The 18,044-nt window shown below is 36.2% G+C and overlaps 3 protein-coding genes across 4 annotated transcripts; 2 read left to right on the top strand and 1 right to left on the bottom strand.

Annotated features, from left to right (window-relative positions):
- Window positions 1-419: 419 nt before the first annotated feature.
- Window positions 420-10,573, bottom strand: ptdss1b (phosphatidylserine synthase 1b). The gene is made up of 13 exons (XM_032581193.1): window positions 10,292-10,573; window positions 10,123-10,214; window positions 9,076-9,120; window positions 8,875-8,999; window positions 8,220-8,378; window positions 7,504-7,655; window positions 6,191-6,332; window positions 5,934-6,046; window positions 5,609-5,674; window positions 4,363-4,462; window positions 3,819-3,878; window positions 3,380-3,449; window positions 420-1,438 (listed from the first exon to the last, which is right to left on the bottom strand). The coding sequence occupies exons 1-13, from the start codon at window positions 10,462-10,464 to the stop codon at window positions 1,344-1,346; spliced, it is 1,392 nt and encodes a 463-aa protein (XP_032437084.1). The 5' UTR covers window positions 10,465-10,573; the 3' UTR covers window positions 420-1,343.
- A 221-nt stretch (window positions 10,574-10,794) lies between these two features.
- Window positions 10,795-14,902, top strand: mterf3 (mitochondrial transcription termination factor 3). Of its 2 annotated transcripts, none has more exons than XM_032581195.1 (8): window positions 10,795-10,922; window positions 12,067-12,422; window positions 12,531-12,683; window positions 12,780-12,969; window positions 13,634-13,781; window positions 13,896-13,967; window positions 14,060-14,221; window positions 14,325-14,902. In XM_032581195.1, exons 2-8 carry the CDS (start codon window positions 12,068-12,070, stop codon window positions 14,517-14,519), a joined length of 1,275 nt encoding a protein of 424 aa, XP_032437086.1. In that variant the 5' UTR covers window positions 10,795-10,922; window position 12,067; the 3' UTR covers window positions 14,520-14,902. The 2 variants fall into 2 exon arrangements, with proteins under 2 accessions (XP_032437086.1, XP_032437085.1); XM_032581194.1 differs by having other exon boundaries at window positions 12,528-12,683.
- Window positions 14,903-15,781: 879 nt separating this feature from the next.
- uqcrb (ubiquinol-cytochrome c reductase binding protein) lies at window positions 15,782-18,038 on the top strand. The gene is made up of 4 exons (XM_032581197.1): window positions 15,782-15,902; window positions 16,750-16,818; window positions 17,489-17,655; window positions 17,827-18,038. Exons 1-4 carry the CDS (start codon window positions 15,884-15,886, stop codon window positions 17,902-17,904), a joined length of 333 nt encoding a protein of 110 aa, XP_032437088.1. The 5' UTR covers window positions 15,782-15,883; the 3' UTR covers window positions 17,905-18,038.
- Window positions 18,039-18,044: the final 6 nt, after the last annotated feature.

The raw sequence follows: 18,044 nt of genomic DNA, 5'->3' as shown, positions 1-18,044 counted from the left end.
AAGCTTAGTACATTTTATACAGTGCATGTAACTATCTGGTTACAGCTGTAGTTTTATGTTGTTTTTTTGCTTGATAGACCAATTGTGAATCTCAAAATCCAAAAATGACTAAATGCTTGGTTCTGGCTGGCTGTTGTGCAGTTTTATGTGAACGACAATTTTCTGTCTATTTTGTCTATTCACTGCCTTAGCACAAATATGGCTTGACCAAACAACTGCTGCAATTGGTGCTACATTTATACATGCATGTATGGTAAATATGCAAATGTGCAAGTGTACTGCAGTCTAGTCTCAATTTTAAAATAATAAAGCCAGCAGTTCATATGAATCTGACTGTAGATAATGCCAGATATTTCATGCTTCAGAGCTAAACATGAACTGAACATTCTTTAATGTAAAAAAAAAAGTACAATACATGATTCATATTTTCATGATTCACAAAAACAGAAATTTATTCCACGTGATCATTAAACTGTAGAAAAAGCAGAATAGAAATATTCACATCACCTCATGGTGCATCATGTTTACATTGCAACCATCAATATATTTTTTATTACATAAAGTGTTATTTCACTGTAAGAAAACATAAGTGTTTAAGGGACTCAAGTATGTCAGTGCTTTGGACATTTTGTGCAGTAAATGCAATTTACAACATGAAAAACTAACAATGTTAACAACTCAAGTCCTAACTTTTGTTATAAACAACATATATTTTTCCATTCAAGCTGTTACCTTCTGATGCTCTTTTAGATATCAAAGATACCACATTTTGACAAACTGTACAACATTAGTCACAGTAACACACACTGAGCTTATTGGTTTAGTAAAAGTAGCTTAGTCTGACCTGTAGTGAGTAAACAAAAACTTAGAAGTGCAGCTTTCATTGAAGAAAATCGCTTAAAACCCTGATTAACTGTCTCAAATACAAGTGCAAAATTCAGTTTGGCAAAGAAAAAACATTTCACTAGAATAATCTACTTGACTAATTTTAATCTTACAAAATGTTAAATATATACAATGCAAATTGGACAGGAGTGCAAAATTTAAGATGCATGCTGCTGTGAGACAGTCTTAAAAGAGTGCTGATGGTAGAACAGTCCAGTGGAGCCTGTTTTTTTGTTTGTTCATATTTTAACATCCAGAACTATAATCATGCAGGTCCACAAACATTTTGTTTCTGGCTCTCAAACATATCAGAATTTTTAACTGAGTCTTTTAATGCCATCTTTACTGCAGCTTTTTGGTTTTCAGCGACTTATAAAACCAGTGATACAAGAGTAAATATCAATTCAATTTGGCATCCAATAAAAAATAAAAAGAGAAAATATCTTAATGCTTGTTGTTCATTGTTTCTTTTCCTCTTCGCTGGTCACAACGTTCTTAGCAAGACACTTCCTCTGTCTTGTTACCTGTGAAAGTCCCAATGAATCTTTCTGGTCTGCAGAGAAAAAAAAACCATAGCAATAATAAATATTTTACAGACAAATTCTGTAAAAAGCAGCATTATGGGACTGACCTGCAGGGGGCGCTGCCAGGAATCTTGGGCCCCATGACAAAAAATTAGATTGGGCCCCCTGGCACAGCTGCTGTTACAATGGGCTCTTTGCACCTCAGCTTCCGTGTTCGGGGGAAAAGCGGCTCATTTTTGTCCGGTCTATTAAAGATGTCATTTTACAGTCGGTGTTTGCAGGGCTTGCCAAAGCTAACAATTAACGATGTACATCGTATTTGTAAAGCCCCATCAAGCAAACTGGAAAAAGGTTTTAAGATGTACGTATCGTCATACATTCATGGATATGAAGGTGAGTCTTACTTTAAAGTTCTTTAAACTTCGTGGCTAACATTAGCTTTAGCTTATGCTAATAATATTCTCGGACATTTTACTAATACAATTGTACTATTTAAATATCTAAACATTCTTATTCTTTCTAACGGACAATGTTCTACGTTATTCTGTATTCATTTTTAAGTTTATTGCTTTAATGTGTGTTTTTGTCGTTGGTGTCAAACAGAGACCAAGTAACGGGGAGATTACGGTTCGGGCTTTTTGCTTCCGAAGCATGAGGAAGCAGAGAAGCCCCATAATTTTTGTTTATTGTATTTTTGAGTTCAGACATATTTAATTAAGAAACCAGAGGTGGGGCGAGTAACACAAATTTTAAAAAGAAAAAGGTTTGTTGCGGTGTGGATGCTTACCTGTGTAAAATCGGATGTCATCATCAGACCCTGCGAACCTTTGTAATCCGAAGGTAGAATGGATTTTCAGTTCTTTGATCTGGCTTGTTAGGGCTTTTATTTCTTCTTTTAATTTCTGGTTTTCATTTATTACCATGTCCAGGCCAGCTGGTTCTGGGACAGAGCAGTAATCGTGATCTGCATATGTGCAGTTGCGCCGCTGTCCGGCTCTGGTCATACACTGGCTCTTTCCCACTGGTGTACTCTTTCCCATACACTGGCTCTTCCAGGCTGAACACAGAAGTTGTCCATTGAAATAACACAGGGATTGCTCCTTTTTTTACCATTCTTCTCCCGCCAGGAGTTTTAGGCTGATGAAACTGATCCGGAGGGAAGTGAAGGCTGCAAACTTTGCTATGCGATGTTAGCTTGATGTTGTTGCGACGAATATTGACAAGCCATCATCTTTATAAGTCAGGATCGCTTGGAAATCCATGAAAACTTAAACGACAGTTATATTTAGAAGACGCTGTGCACCGTGGAACACAACAGTGTTCATGGTATTGCTTCAATTGCCTTTGAAATACGAGTTTATCTTTCCTTGCGGTCATGGTCACTCAAAAGGAAAAAAATGAGCCGTATTTGCGCATGCGGATGTGACGTCAGAGCGGCAGGTGCAAAGAGCCCATTTTTTGAGTCTATTTGACCCAATTTGGTCCAATACTGATACTAAGACAATATTTACAGTTCATGAATTTTACATACAACAGTTCACATACAGTATGCAAGTAGGTTGCTTACATTTTTTCTATTACTGAAATGGCTCTCTCTACCAGCAACAGTCATAGGCAGTGTGCAAAATACACATAAAGCAACAGTAACCGCCACAGTCGTTCTTGTCTTCTACTGACTGCTGCTGAACACCGTCTCCATCAAGCGCGCTAAGCTGGAATGAACCATTTCATGCAGATCCAGGGGCGGGTTCAGTGCAAATATGGATGTGTGCTTTTTGGTCTGGGAGTGGTAACTTTTAATTTTTTACTGATAAAAACAATTTTAGAAAACACAGTGTGATTAATTTTGTAATTGACAGGGCCCCATTTTATTTAATTTCTATTAAAAAAAAAATTGTGGAGGGCCTCCTGTTGGTCAAGGGCCATTGGAGTTGTTCTAACTTTTCCCCCTATACGGCGCCCCTGCTGACCTGTGTTTTCATCATGGCACAGGGAACCCGAGTTAGAGACACCTCTGTCCTCATCTTGTAAAAAAGTGCTCTGTTAACAAAAACACATTCAGTGACATGGTGGCTTTTTAATTCAAATGAATAAAAACTTAATAGTAATAACAATGCATTTTATTTGTCAGCATCTTTCATAACACCCAAGGACACTTTGCAACATTAAACACACAAATTAAACAGTAAAAAAAATGTCTATAGAAACACAAAAACCTTAACCAATATCTTTACATATTGAAAAACAAAACCACAATCTCACAAATCATTAAGACATCTAAAAATAATCACCATAAACAAGCAAGCTAAAAATCGTAATAATATAATATAACATAATCCTCATATTAAAGCTAATGCAGTGTGTGTAGAGAGTTATAAACAGGCAAAGTTGTAAAAAGCAACATCTTACCTTTAGCTTATTTTGTTCAAACCAAACCATGCCATACAGACACAGGAGTGTGATGAGTGCCTGAAGAAAATGAGAATAAAAAGGTAAGTCGGAATAAATTTTATTAAAGTACGAGGTGGGGTGCAATTAATGTTCAGCGTTTAATTTGTAAAAAAAAAAAAAAGGCCAAGCAAAAAAAACATAGGCATCCGTTTTTCATTCCTGCTAAAAATTATGCACTACACTGTGTTGATCCGTCATGTAAAATCCTATTAAAACATATTGAACTTTTTGGTTGTACTGTGACAAAATGTGAAAAAACTTTACGGGGGAATATTTCTGCAAAGCACTCAACATAAAACATCAAAAGCAACAACAAAGAAAAGTCTTATCTTCAGACATCAGTGGTTTCCACTGGGACACATTTCTAAACTTCTACAAATTAACTACATCCCATTTGACCTTATCTCAATCTGATCTGCTCAAAATAAAGAGATTTCTAACGATTGGATCTACTGATTTACTAAACATAAATATACAAACATAGATAAATATATATTCTTACCAGGCAAAGCAACCAGAAAACCACATACAAAATTTCAGTCTGGGAAAACAAATCAATACCAAATTTCACACAAATGAGAGCTTCCAGGAATGCGATGGCCCTGCATAAAAAAAACAACAACATACAATCAGACAAATAGTGTTCTTGAATATAAACATTAATAAACATTATACTGTATGAAACAATTACTCCCTCTTTTGGCAACACATTCCAACTGCAACAGCGCTTCACCCTGGTCGTAAAAGTCCACAGACCAGTTTGTTGTGTTACTCTCCCACCCCCTCCAGCGCTGAGCTGGAATGCACTGCTAAGCATTTCCTGCTGACGGTGAGACCTCCTCCTGTTGCTGTAGCAACTGGCTCATACTGAGGGCAAAAGCTTCTTTGTGTTTAAGGTGAGGTCAATAACGGCATAATGTCGTGAATTTTAATTGAGCAGAGAACAGCCTGTGTGGCGTCTAAATTCTCAAAGCTGTTCTACATCTGCAAAATAAAAAGAAGAAACCTAAAGAAGACTTGTGAGATCGTTTTGAACAGTAAAATATGTCAACTACATTTCTGAATTTTTTCGTAATAAGTGACTGTTTCTGTATTTTTTAATTACTTTATGACTATTACCAAAACCAAAGCTTGATATAAGCACATTCCCCTATTAACAGATCCAAGGTAAAAAAATAAAAAAATCTGCACACAAGTCTTAAAATAATTACCATTATTTTAATGGTAATTAAAATAACCCTAACCCTTGTAGGGTTAGGGTTTATTACTTAATTGTGCCAAATTAAACTAAATTACCAGTAGTAGCCAGTAGTAATTTTCTCACCCTGACTTGTAAAGATCACACATCTGATTTACTTTAATAGGATGATCCCTTGTTTTTCCCATTTTGAGGAGTGGATAAGAGGCCTTTGTATCATGACAGGAAATCAGGAAGTCTTGAATAGCTAATTTTAAAATGTTTTGATCAACTATAAAAAAAAAGGACTGAATTAAAAACATGTTTCAGTTGCCATTATTTTATATTCATTTTAAATAATTGTGCTTTTGTTTAGAACAACAACAAAAAATATGTCTTAACATAAATTCAAATTAACAACAACATAAGTTAATTTCTGCCTTATACTTAAGGGCGGAGTTGATCCCAATAAGCGAGGGACGGTCAGCATCAAAAAATAATTTAATTGGAGAAAAAAATAACTTGATCACAAGGGAAATTAATGAAAAGCTGACATGAAAAAGAAACTTACCCAAACATCCAGCACTGCGTACCAACCCGCTTACACCGAGTGTCTGTCAGGTAGGCATAGTACTGCCTATAAAATGATGAGGAGGACATTTGTAAATAACAAAAGCATGACTTATATTAATATAGACAGTCGTAATAAATACAAAACAAGAAGAAAATTTTTAAAAACACAATAATGTACATCCATAAGCTATTTCTGCAGTGTACATTTATTCCACACCAAAACAAGCTTTACACTTTTTTGATTAACCACAAAATGAATTATCTTTAATCATTAATCACTCCTTTACAGACAGTACTAATATTATAATGAAAATTAAACATACCGCACGGTGGGTGCAGTGATAACTGCAATTAGCAGGATACGACACCAGCTGAAAGGGTGAGAGACCTGGAAGACGAAGATGTGCTTCAGGAAAAACGTGTTCAACTCTGTCAGCTGCAAACAGAAATAAAAGAAAGAATTATTGTTAATAGAGTTCTCAGGAATGCATTTAGGTGAGGAAATGTACTATTAGCTCAGATATCAAAGACTTTAACTGCATTACAGGTGTTTTTGTCAGAAAACTGAAGAGAGACAAACCTGCCATAAGATCATAAAGAGGTAGATTCCTGCCAGTCTCTGGAAGGAGGAATTTGGATCAAACCAACGCACATAGGTCCAGCTGGCCGGTGTAAACTGAAGCACAGCTCGCTTTATCTTCCCCGTGGTCGAGTGGATTTTTCTGAACAAAAACAAGACAATAGTAATAATAACTCACATCTTGAAGGTGCTTAAACAACTCCCATTAATTTACAATATCCAAAAATGTACTTCAGGAAGACTGCAGATACTAGCAGATGTTTTTAGTCAAAAATATAAATGATATTGAAAAATATTACTACATTTCCAAGGGCTTAGGAACTTTTCATGCATCAACAGTTACATTAAGATTCTTTAAGCCAATAGAGTCCGAACGTTTTTGCTATGCAGGTCGACATAAAAGTGCTTGCAGGACATAAAATATAATTGTTTTTAATAAGAGTGCAAAAATAATTTTACTGTGATTTTGTTTGTACCCCCTCAAAGATGTACTAAAAATGGGGCGTGCCGTGGTGGCGGAGGGGTTAGCGCGACCCACATTCAACGTAGCCTCGACGTGGCTGTCGCGGGTTCGACTCCCGGACCCGACGACGTTTACCGCATGTCTTCGCCCCTCTCCTTCCCCCTTTCCTGTCAGCCTACTTTGAAAAAAGGGACACTAGAGCCCACAAAAAGACCCCTTGCGGGGCGATAAAAAAAAAAAAAGATGTACTAAAAATGATAAAACCAAGTAGATCCCTGTATAAAAGGTATCTGAAAATCATTGTAAATGGCTTTGTACTTGTATAGTTCTTGAAAAGACACAGATTTGAACACCTCATTAAAAGAAAGGCATATCATTTTGTCATTTTGGGGGGTCAAAGGTTGTCTGTTTTATTTATTTTTTGTTGGTTTGGTCATTTTGTGGCTTAATAACCAGCATTAATAACAAGACAGGGATATGTGTCCCTCTTACATTGAAAACACTTCCAGGTTTACTGAATGCATGTCTCAAAGTCTACTTTCGAGTAAAAGTGCCTGGGTATTTGTGGTCCTTCTTACTATAATAAGTAGTATGAAAGAGAGAGGAAGGTTATTAAATACTTTGTGTAGTAGGAACTGAAGTTTTTAATTTTTCTGTCAATTTTAGGTGAAACCACCAGTAACAGCGAGCCAACTTGGTACCATCCTTTAACTGCAGCATAAGGCCACCCACAATCATGGCAAGGGTTGCAACTGGCCTCCAGGCCACCCTTTGGACATAAATGGTTTAAGCTACTCAGTATGTACTCTTACTACACTGTATGACATGAAAAAATAAAAAGAATACTGACTTGATGCTGCCCCAGCGATAGATCCTCATCTCCAGGAAACGACAGGCTGTCATCCCCAGCCAGATTCCTCCTCCATTACACAACAAGATATCCAGAATCAACTGATCCCACCAGCACTCTGCAAAGTTTGGCAGAAGGTGCATGAAGAAGAGCTGTGAAAAGTGACAGAGAGCAGAGTGAGTATACAAAAGCTTCAAGAAATTGTTAAAACTTTATCTATCTATCTATCTATCTATCTATCTATCTATCTATCTATCTATCTATCTATCTATCTATCTATCTATCTATCTAAATTATTTGAAAGTTTAAAACAACTGTGAATATGGTTGCAGAATCATGTTGAAGCCATTAATAGTTATGAAGATGGAAAGTAAACATGTGGAGTAAAACTCTACTGGGAATTTAACTGAAAAAAGTCCAAGTTAGACAAAGGATGAATTAAAAAGCTAATTATGCACATTCTTAAGTAAGACAGAGGACCTGTAATGCTGTGGCTCTCTTTCTCTGCAAACTTTATTTCAGTGGAATACCAACAGAATAAAGAAAAATTACATTAAGCTGAAAAGGAGAAGGGATGCAGGACTTTGGACAATCTAGAGAAATTGTGCCAGTAATGGCACTTAACATCTATGTGGATACAAAGCACATTCATGACCAAATAACTCAAGATTACAACAGTAAGATTAAGCCAGTTGTTGCCATCTCATGTAGGTCACCTCAGTGAGTTCCCAGGTGATGCTGATTGTCCAGCAGAGGCCGTAGCTGCGGATCAGCAGAGCCTTCAAGGCCCATCCTGCGAAGTGGGCGAATGCAAAGAAGTCCAAGTGGCTCATGATGCGCTTCCATGATATGTCAGTACAGTTTGTAGCATATTCCTAAAGAACAACAAACAGAATGTAGTAAATAGGTACTGACCAAATCCCTCTCCTACACCCTTCATCGAGAAATATTTCATTTAATTATCCTGATTTATCTATCTGATTTGTCCTTTCGGAAATTTTATCAGAATCTTTTGCATGTATTCTTTTTTTTTTTTTTAAGGGTTATACTGATTCTTGTTGATCAGAAGTGCCTCCTCATGTGGTTATAACATGACAGAACTAATCTGAACACATTTTTATTAAACGTAAAAGCAACTTTATTGTGCAAAAGTGTCCTGTAGTTCTATATCCAATTGAAAAGGTTTTTACTTTATCGCCCTACATCATAATGTTAGGTATGACAGATTCGGAGCACTTTTATTTAGACAGATGTCTAAAGAATGGGCAAAGTAAATTCCCTGAAAAAGAGCTAAAAGGAAGAGGTATAATTCTTCTCTTTGCTCCGGTTGCTCATATATAAATGAAAGTTGATGTTGTAAGCTATCCTTACCATTAAGTCAACTTCCCGTTTGGCAAAACGCAGATTTGGATCCAGCCAATACATCAGAGTCTTCACTTGTTCCCAATTGAGGAAGATGAGAAATACAAGAAACAGGAAGTAGAGCACACTGAGGCCTATGAAAGACAAGAGAATCTGGTGAGAATTAAGAATTAAAAATTATTTGTATCTGAAGAAAATATTCTGACTCACCAAACACCATTCTCCATATTGCAGGGTGAGGTCTTGTAAAGGGCCCTAGCAACAAGAGCATCAGTTACTTCATTAAGTGTGCTTTTTATGAGATATCATAGGTGCTGTAAATAATAGTGGTTTAACAAACAATGCACAAATCAGGCCCTATAAATTGTGAAAATTATAGTCTTTTTGGCCATAAATGTTAAAAAATCCCCTATTTGATCAAACAGTAGTAAATTAAACACTAAAATCTGCTATATTTTAAAATATAATATAAATACAATTTTAAAAGGTAATGGGGGGAATCCTTTTCCCCCCCCATTACTGACATTTCTGACACTTTATCTATAGCAGACAGCTAAACAAAACAAAAAAATGTCTATTATATTCTAAACGTATTTTAAAAAGTCTCAATAAGATATAATTGTCTAAACTGTAAAACAAAGGAAATAAGTATTACATGACAGATTCAAAAGAAGTTATTGACAAAAAAATACCAGTACTCTGTGAAAGTCTTGAGTCATTAGTAACCATAGTAGCGACATACAGAAACATCAGATACAAGTCAGGAATTTAAACAATGTAAAGTTTGAAAGTCCAGTGTTGCTCTGGGCAGTAGGCGTAAGAATGTGGAAGGTCTTGAGTCTTCATTGAAGAACAGTGTCTGTTACCTGACCCTGTTATTTTTAATGTATATTAAATTATTGTTTTATTCAACAATAATTAATAATTATTCAGAATTAAGTTTCATTCACAGTTACTAAAGATAAATATGAATCTGACATAAGATGGTAATGACAGATCGATTTTCAAAAACCAAAATCTCAGGCTGATGCATCACTCCTGTTGTCCTGGGTCTTTCTCAGCTTTAGACACACACCAGATAGTAGGTTTCTGTTGATGCCACTTTAATAGGCTTCAAGAAAGTCTGGCTCCTTGGAAGCAAAATAACAGGAAATTCTGGATGGCTTAAGCGTCAAAGTTTAAGACTAAAGCGCCAAGTAGTTGATTTGCATTTCATGCCTCTTGAAACACTATTGTCAAAGCTGTAATGTAGCTTACCATTTGGGAAAGCCAGTACGCTGACGACCATGAAGAACGAAACAACCACTAGCACACCCACACGGATGTTGCTGTCTTGATTTTCATCTTCCCTGCCAAAATCAAGTTTCGCCCATTAACAAAACAGGTTGACAAACAACTTTTAACAGCAACAATAAATGCCGTTTACCTGGTGAAGGCAAAGTACATCAGACTGAGTAAAGTAGCTGTCAGAAGGGTGATGGTGTGTGGCTTGTAGAAGAAGTGAATGCAGATATCATCCACTTGTTGCTCATTTATCATTCGGAAATGTAGCTTAGATTCTTCACTATTCGACGGAGGGCGAGCTGCTGCGGTTGCCATATTGCTGTCCTTAACCTTCCCAGTTATTTATATCGATGTAATTTTAAGAACATAAACCGAAAGCTGAAGAACTGAATTTAGGAACGAAACTCCTCAGGACCCGGTCAGGAACCATGTGGGCGGACTAAAACACTTCTGTAAAATAGAGGGGTGTGCAGACGGTGACGTCAATATTGTTATGCCAACTACTAATAAGAACAAAACATATTAGGATTAGGAATTTTACCTTAATTGACTTGTAAAGTCTTACGTCACAAAATTTCTAACCACATTTTATTTAAAAAAAATAAAATAAAACTTTATCGTTCAGTCGTCAGAAAACACCGTTGTGGAACATTCCGGAATGTGACGTTTGAATGTAGCTCTTCCGCCAAGGTCCACGTGAAATACTTCAGATTTCTCAACATTTCTACATCTTTACATTTAAGTGTAAGAGAAGATGGTTTGAATAGGCAAACGTGAGTACTGTGAATGCCCAGTTATTGTATCGCAACCTCGGTTAGATCTCGGTTTTGAGGGTCGCTGTTGACCTAGCATGTTAGCATCGATGAATCAAGCCAACTCCTGGCTTAGAGGACATCAACAAGACGCCTGAAATGTTCATTCCCTCCATATAGGTGGCTGATAAGTTAGCATTAAGTTGTTGCGTCCTTCTGTAAATCAGTGGTATTTTAATATTTAAGCATTTTAAAACTTATAATTACGTGCAATTATGTTAGTCGAACAGAGCAGGCTAAAACTTATTTGGGGTCTCAGGCAAAACATGTTTTGGGGCCCCACGTATAAAACAACCTGAGAAATCTCATCACATAAATGAGAATATTATGAAAACTTCTTGGAAAAATAAATCCAGGGTGGGATTCACACCCAGGGCCTTCTTGCTGCAAGACAATTTGTGTATCCCTCAAATTGTTCAGTTCATATTTGTTACTTTTATGGCTGGAATTAATATTTTTTATTTAAAAAAATAATTATTAGCAACTAATTATTAATAATTAATTAATCTCTAACTCATCAGACATTCAGTCATCAGATAATGTTTGTCCATTATTTTATGGGAAAGGATTTATGTGGATATTTACACTGCCTCCAAATCTAGATTTGTAATAGTAAGGAAACTTTTGTCCTGGGATGACAAAATTAGTGATGGGGAGTATTTTAATTTTTAATGTAAGTCAGTGGTGAACCGTTGTGGGTTCCATCAGTGTAATCAGGATTTTGAATGTAATTTTAAAAAAATTCCAGGTTGCAGGTATAGGAAGGTCTACACAATGGATGTAAGACATCTTTGGAGAACCAGTCAGCAGATGTGTTTCCAACCACCTGAAAGCCTATTATTAAGGTCGCCCGTCTATATGCATCTTAAAATGTATTTAAAAAAAAAAGAAAACTTGAAAACTTTACTTGTACTTCTGCAAGAGAGGATTAACCGATCACTATGATAAAACAAGATTTGTGCATGCTAAAATAGCTTAAAAATAAGGTTGGTCTTGACTGCTTTTGTTTGCTGATATTGTTTTCCTTGGCTTTATATAGAATGTTTTTTTAATTGTTCTGAGCTTCAAACTTTCTTTTCCCACACTGTGTTTTGATGTCTTTCAGAATGAGCATGTTTTCTGCCTGTGCCAAGTTGTGCCTGCGATGCAGAGGTCTTCTTTCGCTGAAGAACAGCACTCATCTGCACTATGTTCACGTTCAACAGAGTATGACTGTGGGCAAATCAACCAGAATCAGTAACGCGATTTTATCCAGAAGAAATCACACAGCAGCTCAGTCAAGACTGAATTGGAAACGGCAAACATCCTACTATTATGATTATACAGCAAAATATCTGACAACTGAAGCGAAGGAAAGCAAGCACACAGAAGACGTGCCCAGAACAGACGTCCCTGAATACAAGCCTGCTCTGGTGCCAACAGTAGACGCTTTACCACTCCCCCAAAATCAGATTTCTGTTGGTATGTATGTAACATACTAAGCAGAATTTGTAGTTGACTTGGAGACAAAATATTCATCCTGGGAGAACTGAATTGCCTCTGACTCTTTTTGTTTTCTTCATGAAGAAGACTTGGATGCTGATGACAAACCATCAGCGTTGGAGGAAATCAGTGATGAGGAAGCTGTTGGCATTTCTATTCCTTCTTTTATTCCTCCAGCCTCTGTCTCTCTTCAAGACTATGTTGACAAGTCGGAGACACTTACAAAGCTGGTGCAGCTTGGTAAACTGACCATAAAGATTTTTACCCCCCTTTAGTACAGAGGTAGAACCAGGTAAATAGCATCTTATTAACTCTTTCAGTCTCCTCTCATTGCAGGGGTCAGCTTGTGGAGGCTGGAGCAAAGGCCCAACGTTGGCTCCATGTTGCTTAGACTTGACTTCAACAGAGATGTAGCACCTTTCCTATTGTTTCTGAAAGAGATTGGAGTGGAGGACTCACGATTGGGCTACATCATCTCGCACAACCCATTCATCCTCTCCGAGAACTTGGAAAACTTGCAGGCCAGGTAACCTGAAAATATAGAGTGCAATGCAAAATTATTCGCATTCCTTCATCTTTTCACCTTTTTTCACAATACAGTCACAAATTTCAATGTATTTCATAGGGATTTTATGTGCATAGTTGTGAGGTTGAAAGAAAGTAATGTTTTCAATTTTCTTAAATCTTAAATCTGAAAAGTTGCAGAGTTAACATGGCGCTTTTGGCTGCTCCTCTAATAATGCTCTCCTTTCCAGGTCTGCTTTCCAGCTGTTCAATGCTTGTTCCATTTTTCAGATAAAATTGATGCTCCATGAGATCTTCAAGAATTGGCATGCTATTTTATAACTTAACCCCCATTGAAAAAATAACTCACAGGTAGTCAGTTATTTTCCAGTTTGGTTACTTCTGGTTGCAGTGGATCTTCTTTAGGCTTATCAGAGAAATGTGGGCTCTGCTAAAGACACATATCACACTTTTCTCATTCTATTTTGCAAGAGATCTGAAAGCCATCTATGTTTTTTTTTTCCACGTTGCTCTATCACATAAAGTCCCAATAAAATGCTTTAATGTTGGTTGTTGTAACATCGCATAATATGGAGAACAGAGAAATGAATATAAATATTAGACGCATGTTGACATTTCCTCCTCCAGATTGTCTGTATTGATCGTGTTTTCTCTATTGTATCAAGAGTGAACTATCTGAAGTCGAGGAAGTTCAGTTCAGAAACGGTTGCATCTATGGTCTCCAGAGCACCATATCTTCTTAACTTCAGCGTGAAGAGGCTGGACAACAGGCTGGGTTTTTTTCAGCAGCAGCTCAAACTCGGTGCTTCCAACGTAGGTTGTCGGAAATCATAAAAGATCAAAATGAAAATATTTTTAAATGGGCAGAGATTTTTCTTTTTCTTTTAGTGATAAGGTAAACACTAATAATTTCACATATGTCTGCAGACGCGGAGTGTTGTTGCTCGTCTCCCCAGATTACTGTGTGGCAGCTTGGAGCCTGTTAAAGAAAACTTAAAGGTATCGAGTCAAAGCTTGATATTGGAAAAATCATAGCTTGAGTTTATTTAGATGATAAACAAAATCCTTTTTTCTTTTTATGTGTTCTGCAGGTGTGCGAAATAGAGTTTGGCTTTAAGCAAAATGAGATCCAGCACATTGTTATTGCCGTCCCAAAGGTTTTGACAGCCAATAAAAGGAAGCTGACCCAGATATTTGACTTTGTCCACAACACCATGAAAGTTCCCCATCACCTGATCACAAAGTTTCCACAGGTAGGTGACCATGGCCATTTGTTTTGTCTTTCTCTTACTAAATTTTGCTTAATATTTGGCCTGATCTATAATGTTATAACTCTATTTTTTTATTGTCTTTCAGGTTCTCAACTCAAAGTTCTTGCGTCTCAGAGAGCGCCACTTGTTTCTTGAGTATCTTGGGAAAGCTCAGTATGACCCAGATCTGCCCAGCTACATCTCACTGGACCGCTTGGCATCCCTGCCAGATGAGAACTTTTGCACAGATCTTGCAGTGGCCACATTGGAAGATTTTTATTTGTTTCAAAAGACTCTTTGATTCTTCATGATGCAAAGTTAAAAGTGTTACAAAACCACACTGGATACATGCAGTGGATTCACATCCATAAGATGTTTTTAAACATGTTACCAAAAATTATCCAAGGCAACTTGTGTGTGAAAACTATTCTTTGCAAAGAATATAAGTGATATATGATCAGTTTAATTTAATTTTTTTTCCTGTGGTGTAAATGTATACATTTATGTACATAAAACAGGATTTGTTCTAAAATATTAAAATGTAACATTGATATAGTTGAACTAGTTCTGTTTCTTTCTTGTTTAATTCAATTTTATGCATCATGTTGTCCTGGTTTACTGCATATTTCAACTGTAAAACTTGAAATTTCTCTAAAACAGTAAAAGTAAACTATATAAACGCTGCCTGGCCTCTGAGTTCAGTTCTTTTCTCCTTCTGAATATGAGTGTTGCCATAAAAACCTGCTTTACATTTACTTAAAACACATATCATTGGAAATTTTTTGGATACCTTAAAATGTAATACTTTTATTGTTGGGTACACGTGACAATACATCCCAGTTATAGATTCTCTAATCTATAATTGGAAGGTTTTTATTTGTTCCAAAAAACTCTTTAGGAACAGAAGAGTCTTGGTTTAAGAAAAACAAAAGTTTTCTGGTGGATTTAATGAATGACTTCACCAAAATGCAAAGACCCTTATCTTAAAAATAAATTCTAAAAACTGGATAGTTTCACTGTAGTCACTCCTGCTTCAAAAAAGTCTCTGTTAGCTGTCTACACTGTATTTCTGGTGGAAATTTTTCTTTCTTTTTTTGGTCCAATTTTGGAAGACCAAGTTGGGAAATTATGTGGGATCTACCAAATTAAATGTGGGGTTGCAACAATTAACATCTAAACTAAATTGTATGTGATTATTCAAAAAAGAAATACTTTAGTTTCCCATATTAAAGTTTCAGATAAAATGTAGATTATATGTTTTATACATTTCAGGAATAAAATGTAAAATTCCACTTGTTAACATCACTCGCTGATCAGATCAGCAAGAAGGAACTAATATCGAAAAATCCACTTTGTTTGAAAATATAACTGAAATAACCTTTACTGTCCTTCAGAGGGAAATAAAAAAGAAATGAATAAAGAAGGAACTTTGCTGTATATCTTTTTTTATTTATAGAATGTATTTTTTAAAATTACCAGTCAAAAAAGGTTTCCTTTAAGTCTCTGAAGATATGTTATTTTTCTTTATTTAAAAAAATAAATGAATAAAAAAAACATTAGAAGAGGTCAACACTTCCAGGTTTTTCCGGACAGGTTTTATTAAATCATTCGCTGAGCCGCCTTATACCCACAATCCACCGCGGTCACTCACTCTTAGTGGTAAACATGGCGTCCAGGGCACCAGGTAAGCTAGCATCGCTTCTGATTTTTAAGACGTTTCCATACCTTTAAATATCTTGTCATGTTCATATTGAACGAACCGCATTACATTGTCAAACACGGCGTTGTGAAACTGTATATCCTCTGCCTCAAAATGACTTTATTGCGCCTCTAATATATGTGTGTCCTTAATGTCCCCTTGCTAACTGATGCTAACAGGTCGGCTAGCGCCACCTTAGCATTCACCGTTATGGAAAACTATTTGAAAAACGTGCATATGTAATACATTTTTAGAAATTTTTTGTACATGTTGCTCAAGAAATTAGTGCAATGGAACCTTGATAAACTTTATTTCCTGCGCACAACCTTTTATTATGTAAATACTTACAGCCGGCTAACCTACATTGTGCTGTGTCCTATTTCATTACATAGCTAATGTCAGATAAAACTCGGCTTCCAGAGGAAACTCTTGACATTGCTTTGCTGTATATTTTAATTGTTCGTTTCTCTAGCTTCTCTACATTGTATTAGCAAGGGACTTTCAGTAAAGACTTGACAAAGCAAGTTATTTTTAACAATAACAATAAAAATGTAAATCAAGACATTCATTATCTAACATGCTATGTAGTGTATTCAAAACATTTTACTCACCTTTAGGGACGTTAACAATAGTTTTAGCTAACATACCATTATTTTACATAGCTTTTGAGATGGAGATATGTCTAGATTAATGTGTCGCAGCTGCATGCTTACTTTTAGATTTGCTTTTCCCTTTACTGTTGTCTGTGATGTATTGAGGAGTTTGTAGGCTTTTATTTTTTCATTTTCTCAGTGCCATTAAATGAGTTTTGTGTTCTTCCTTCATGTTACAGTGGCGACGGGCAGGCTCATGCTTGGCGTCCGCAAGTGGTATTACAATATGTGTGGCTTCAACAAGCTTGGTAAGTCAATTAAAAGTTTGTTATAAAGTAGATTTTCAAAACACCAAGAGAAGGTTGAAGTTTGCGATGAAAATGAGACTCTTGTAAAGCTTAAGCAAGAATAAACTGGGACTCTTTCTTATTTTGCTATAAGATAAGTGGCAGGGAGAGGAAAATAAAAGTATATGATTTTGTTTCTAAGATTGAAACCCTGAGCACCATAATTAATTTCCTTTTTCTGACTTTGAGATGAGAAATAGGGGATCAATCAAAACAATCAAAGTCAACAAACTTAACTTTTGTTGAAGTTTTTAAAACTCCTGCTGCTTCATGTTAGACTTGTCATTGAAAACAGATCAGTTTTCAATCAGTTTCAAAAATAGTGTTGGGATTTTTCCCTTTGCCCCAACACTTTTTTAACCTAAAACTTTCCCTATGCTTCAATTGTATAGAAAGAAAAATACTTTTTTGTCTTGATTTAACAGTTTACCAATGAAAAGAAACTATAATTAAGTCATTACTTTGTCAATTGTGATGATAACTAAAGGGAAAAAATATGGTAATATTGCAGTTGTGGCTGATATTTACCAATATTATATATTAGTCATGAGAAATCAACTACACTAATGACAATGCTTCTCTTGAATTCTCAGGATCTGAACGTGTGTTTGTTTTTGTTTTTTTGTTGCAGGTTTAATGCGTGATGACACAATATATGAGGACTCAGATGTGAAGGAGGCCCTGCGGAGGCTCCCAGAGAACGTTGGTAACGACAGGGTGTTCAGGATCAAGAGAGCCCTAGATCTCTCCATGAAGCAGCAGATTCTCCCAAAAGACCAGTGGACAAAGTACGAGGAGGTAAGTTCAAAAGGGAATAATACTCTTTATGTGCCATGTCTTGCATTTATGAAGGCACTACTAAAGTACTGAATCACAAAATAAACGTTTCACGTTGATATCATTTTGTCAACTGCTACCAGATTTGTTTGGGGTTTCATATATTCTCATAGCCTATTATGTTTTTGTCAGGATGTGAACTATCTGACACCATACCTGGAGGAGGTGATCCGTGAGAGGAAAGAAAGGGAGGAATGGATGAAGAAATAACACTTTCCTATCAGGGTTGTTAAATCTTATATGGTTGGTGTATAATTGTTCCCTGGTGTACTATGTAAAGTTTTAAAATGAAATGTAACCTGTATGGAGAAAAAAAACAGTAAAAAAATGCACATTTTAAAGGACTGAAG

The sequence above is a fragment of the Xiphophorus hellerii genome, chromosome 13 (genome assembly GCF_003331165.1).
Source record: "Xiphophorus hellerii strain 12219 chromosome 13, Xiphophorus_hellerii-4.1, whole genome shotgun sequence".
In the NCBI taxonomy this organism is placed as follows: domain Eukaryota; kingdom Metazoa; phylum Chordata; class Actinopteri; order Cyprinodontiformes; family Poeciliidae; genus Xiphophorus; species Xiphophorus hellerii.
Note: the sequence above shows the minus strand (reverse complement) of the source record. Positions and strands in the feature narration are given on the sequence as shown.

Excerpts from the sequence above, each read along its gene's own strand:
- ptdss1b (XM_032581193.1), bottom strand. The coding sequence starts at position 10,464 with ATGGCAACCGCAGCAGCTCGCCCTCCGTCGAATAGTGAAGAATCTAAG. Across the intron at positions 6,047-6,190 it reads TCTTTATGATCTTATGGCAG|CTGACAGAGTTGAACACGTT; the intron begins GTTTGTCTCTCT and ends TTCTGTTTGCAG. Across the intron at positions 5,675-5,933 it reads ATCACTGCACCCACCGTGCG|GCAGTACTATGCCTACCTGA; the intron begins GTATGTTTAATT and ends ATCATTTTATAG.
- mterf3 (XM_032581194.1), top strand. The coding sequence starts at position 12,068 with ATGAGCATGTTTTCTGCCTGTGCCAAGTTGTGCCTGCGATGCAGAGGT. Across the intron at positions 12,423-12,527 it reads CCAAAATCAGATTTCTGTTG|AAGACTTGGATGCTGATGAC; the intron begins GTATGTATGTAA and ends TTCTTCATGAAG. Across the intron at positions 13,782-13,895 it reads TCAAACTCGGTGCTTCCAAC|ACGCGGAGTGTTGTTGCTCG; the intron begins GTAGGTTGTCGG and ends ATATGTCTGCAG.
- uqcrb (XM_032581197.1), top strand. Across the intron at positions 16,819-17,488 it reads GTGTGGCTTCAACAAGCTTG|GTTTAATGCGTGATGACACA; the intron begins GTAAGTCAATTA and ends TTTTTGTTGCAG. Across the intron at positions 17,656-17,826 it reads AGTGGACAAAGTACGAGGAG|GATGTGAACTATCTGACACC; the intron begins GTAAGTTCAAAA and ends TGTTTTTGTCAG.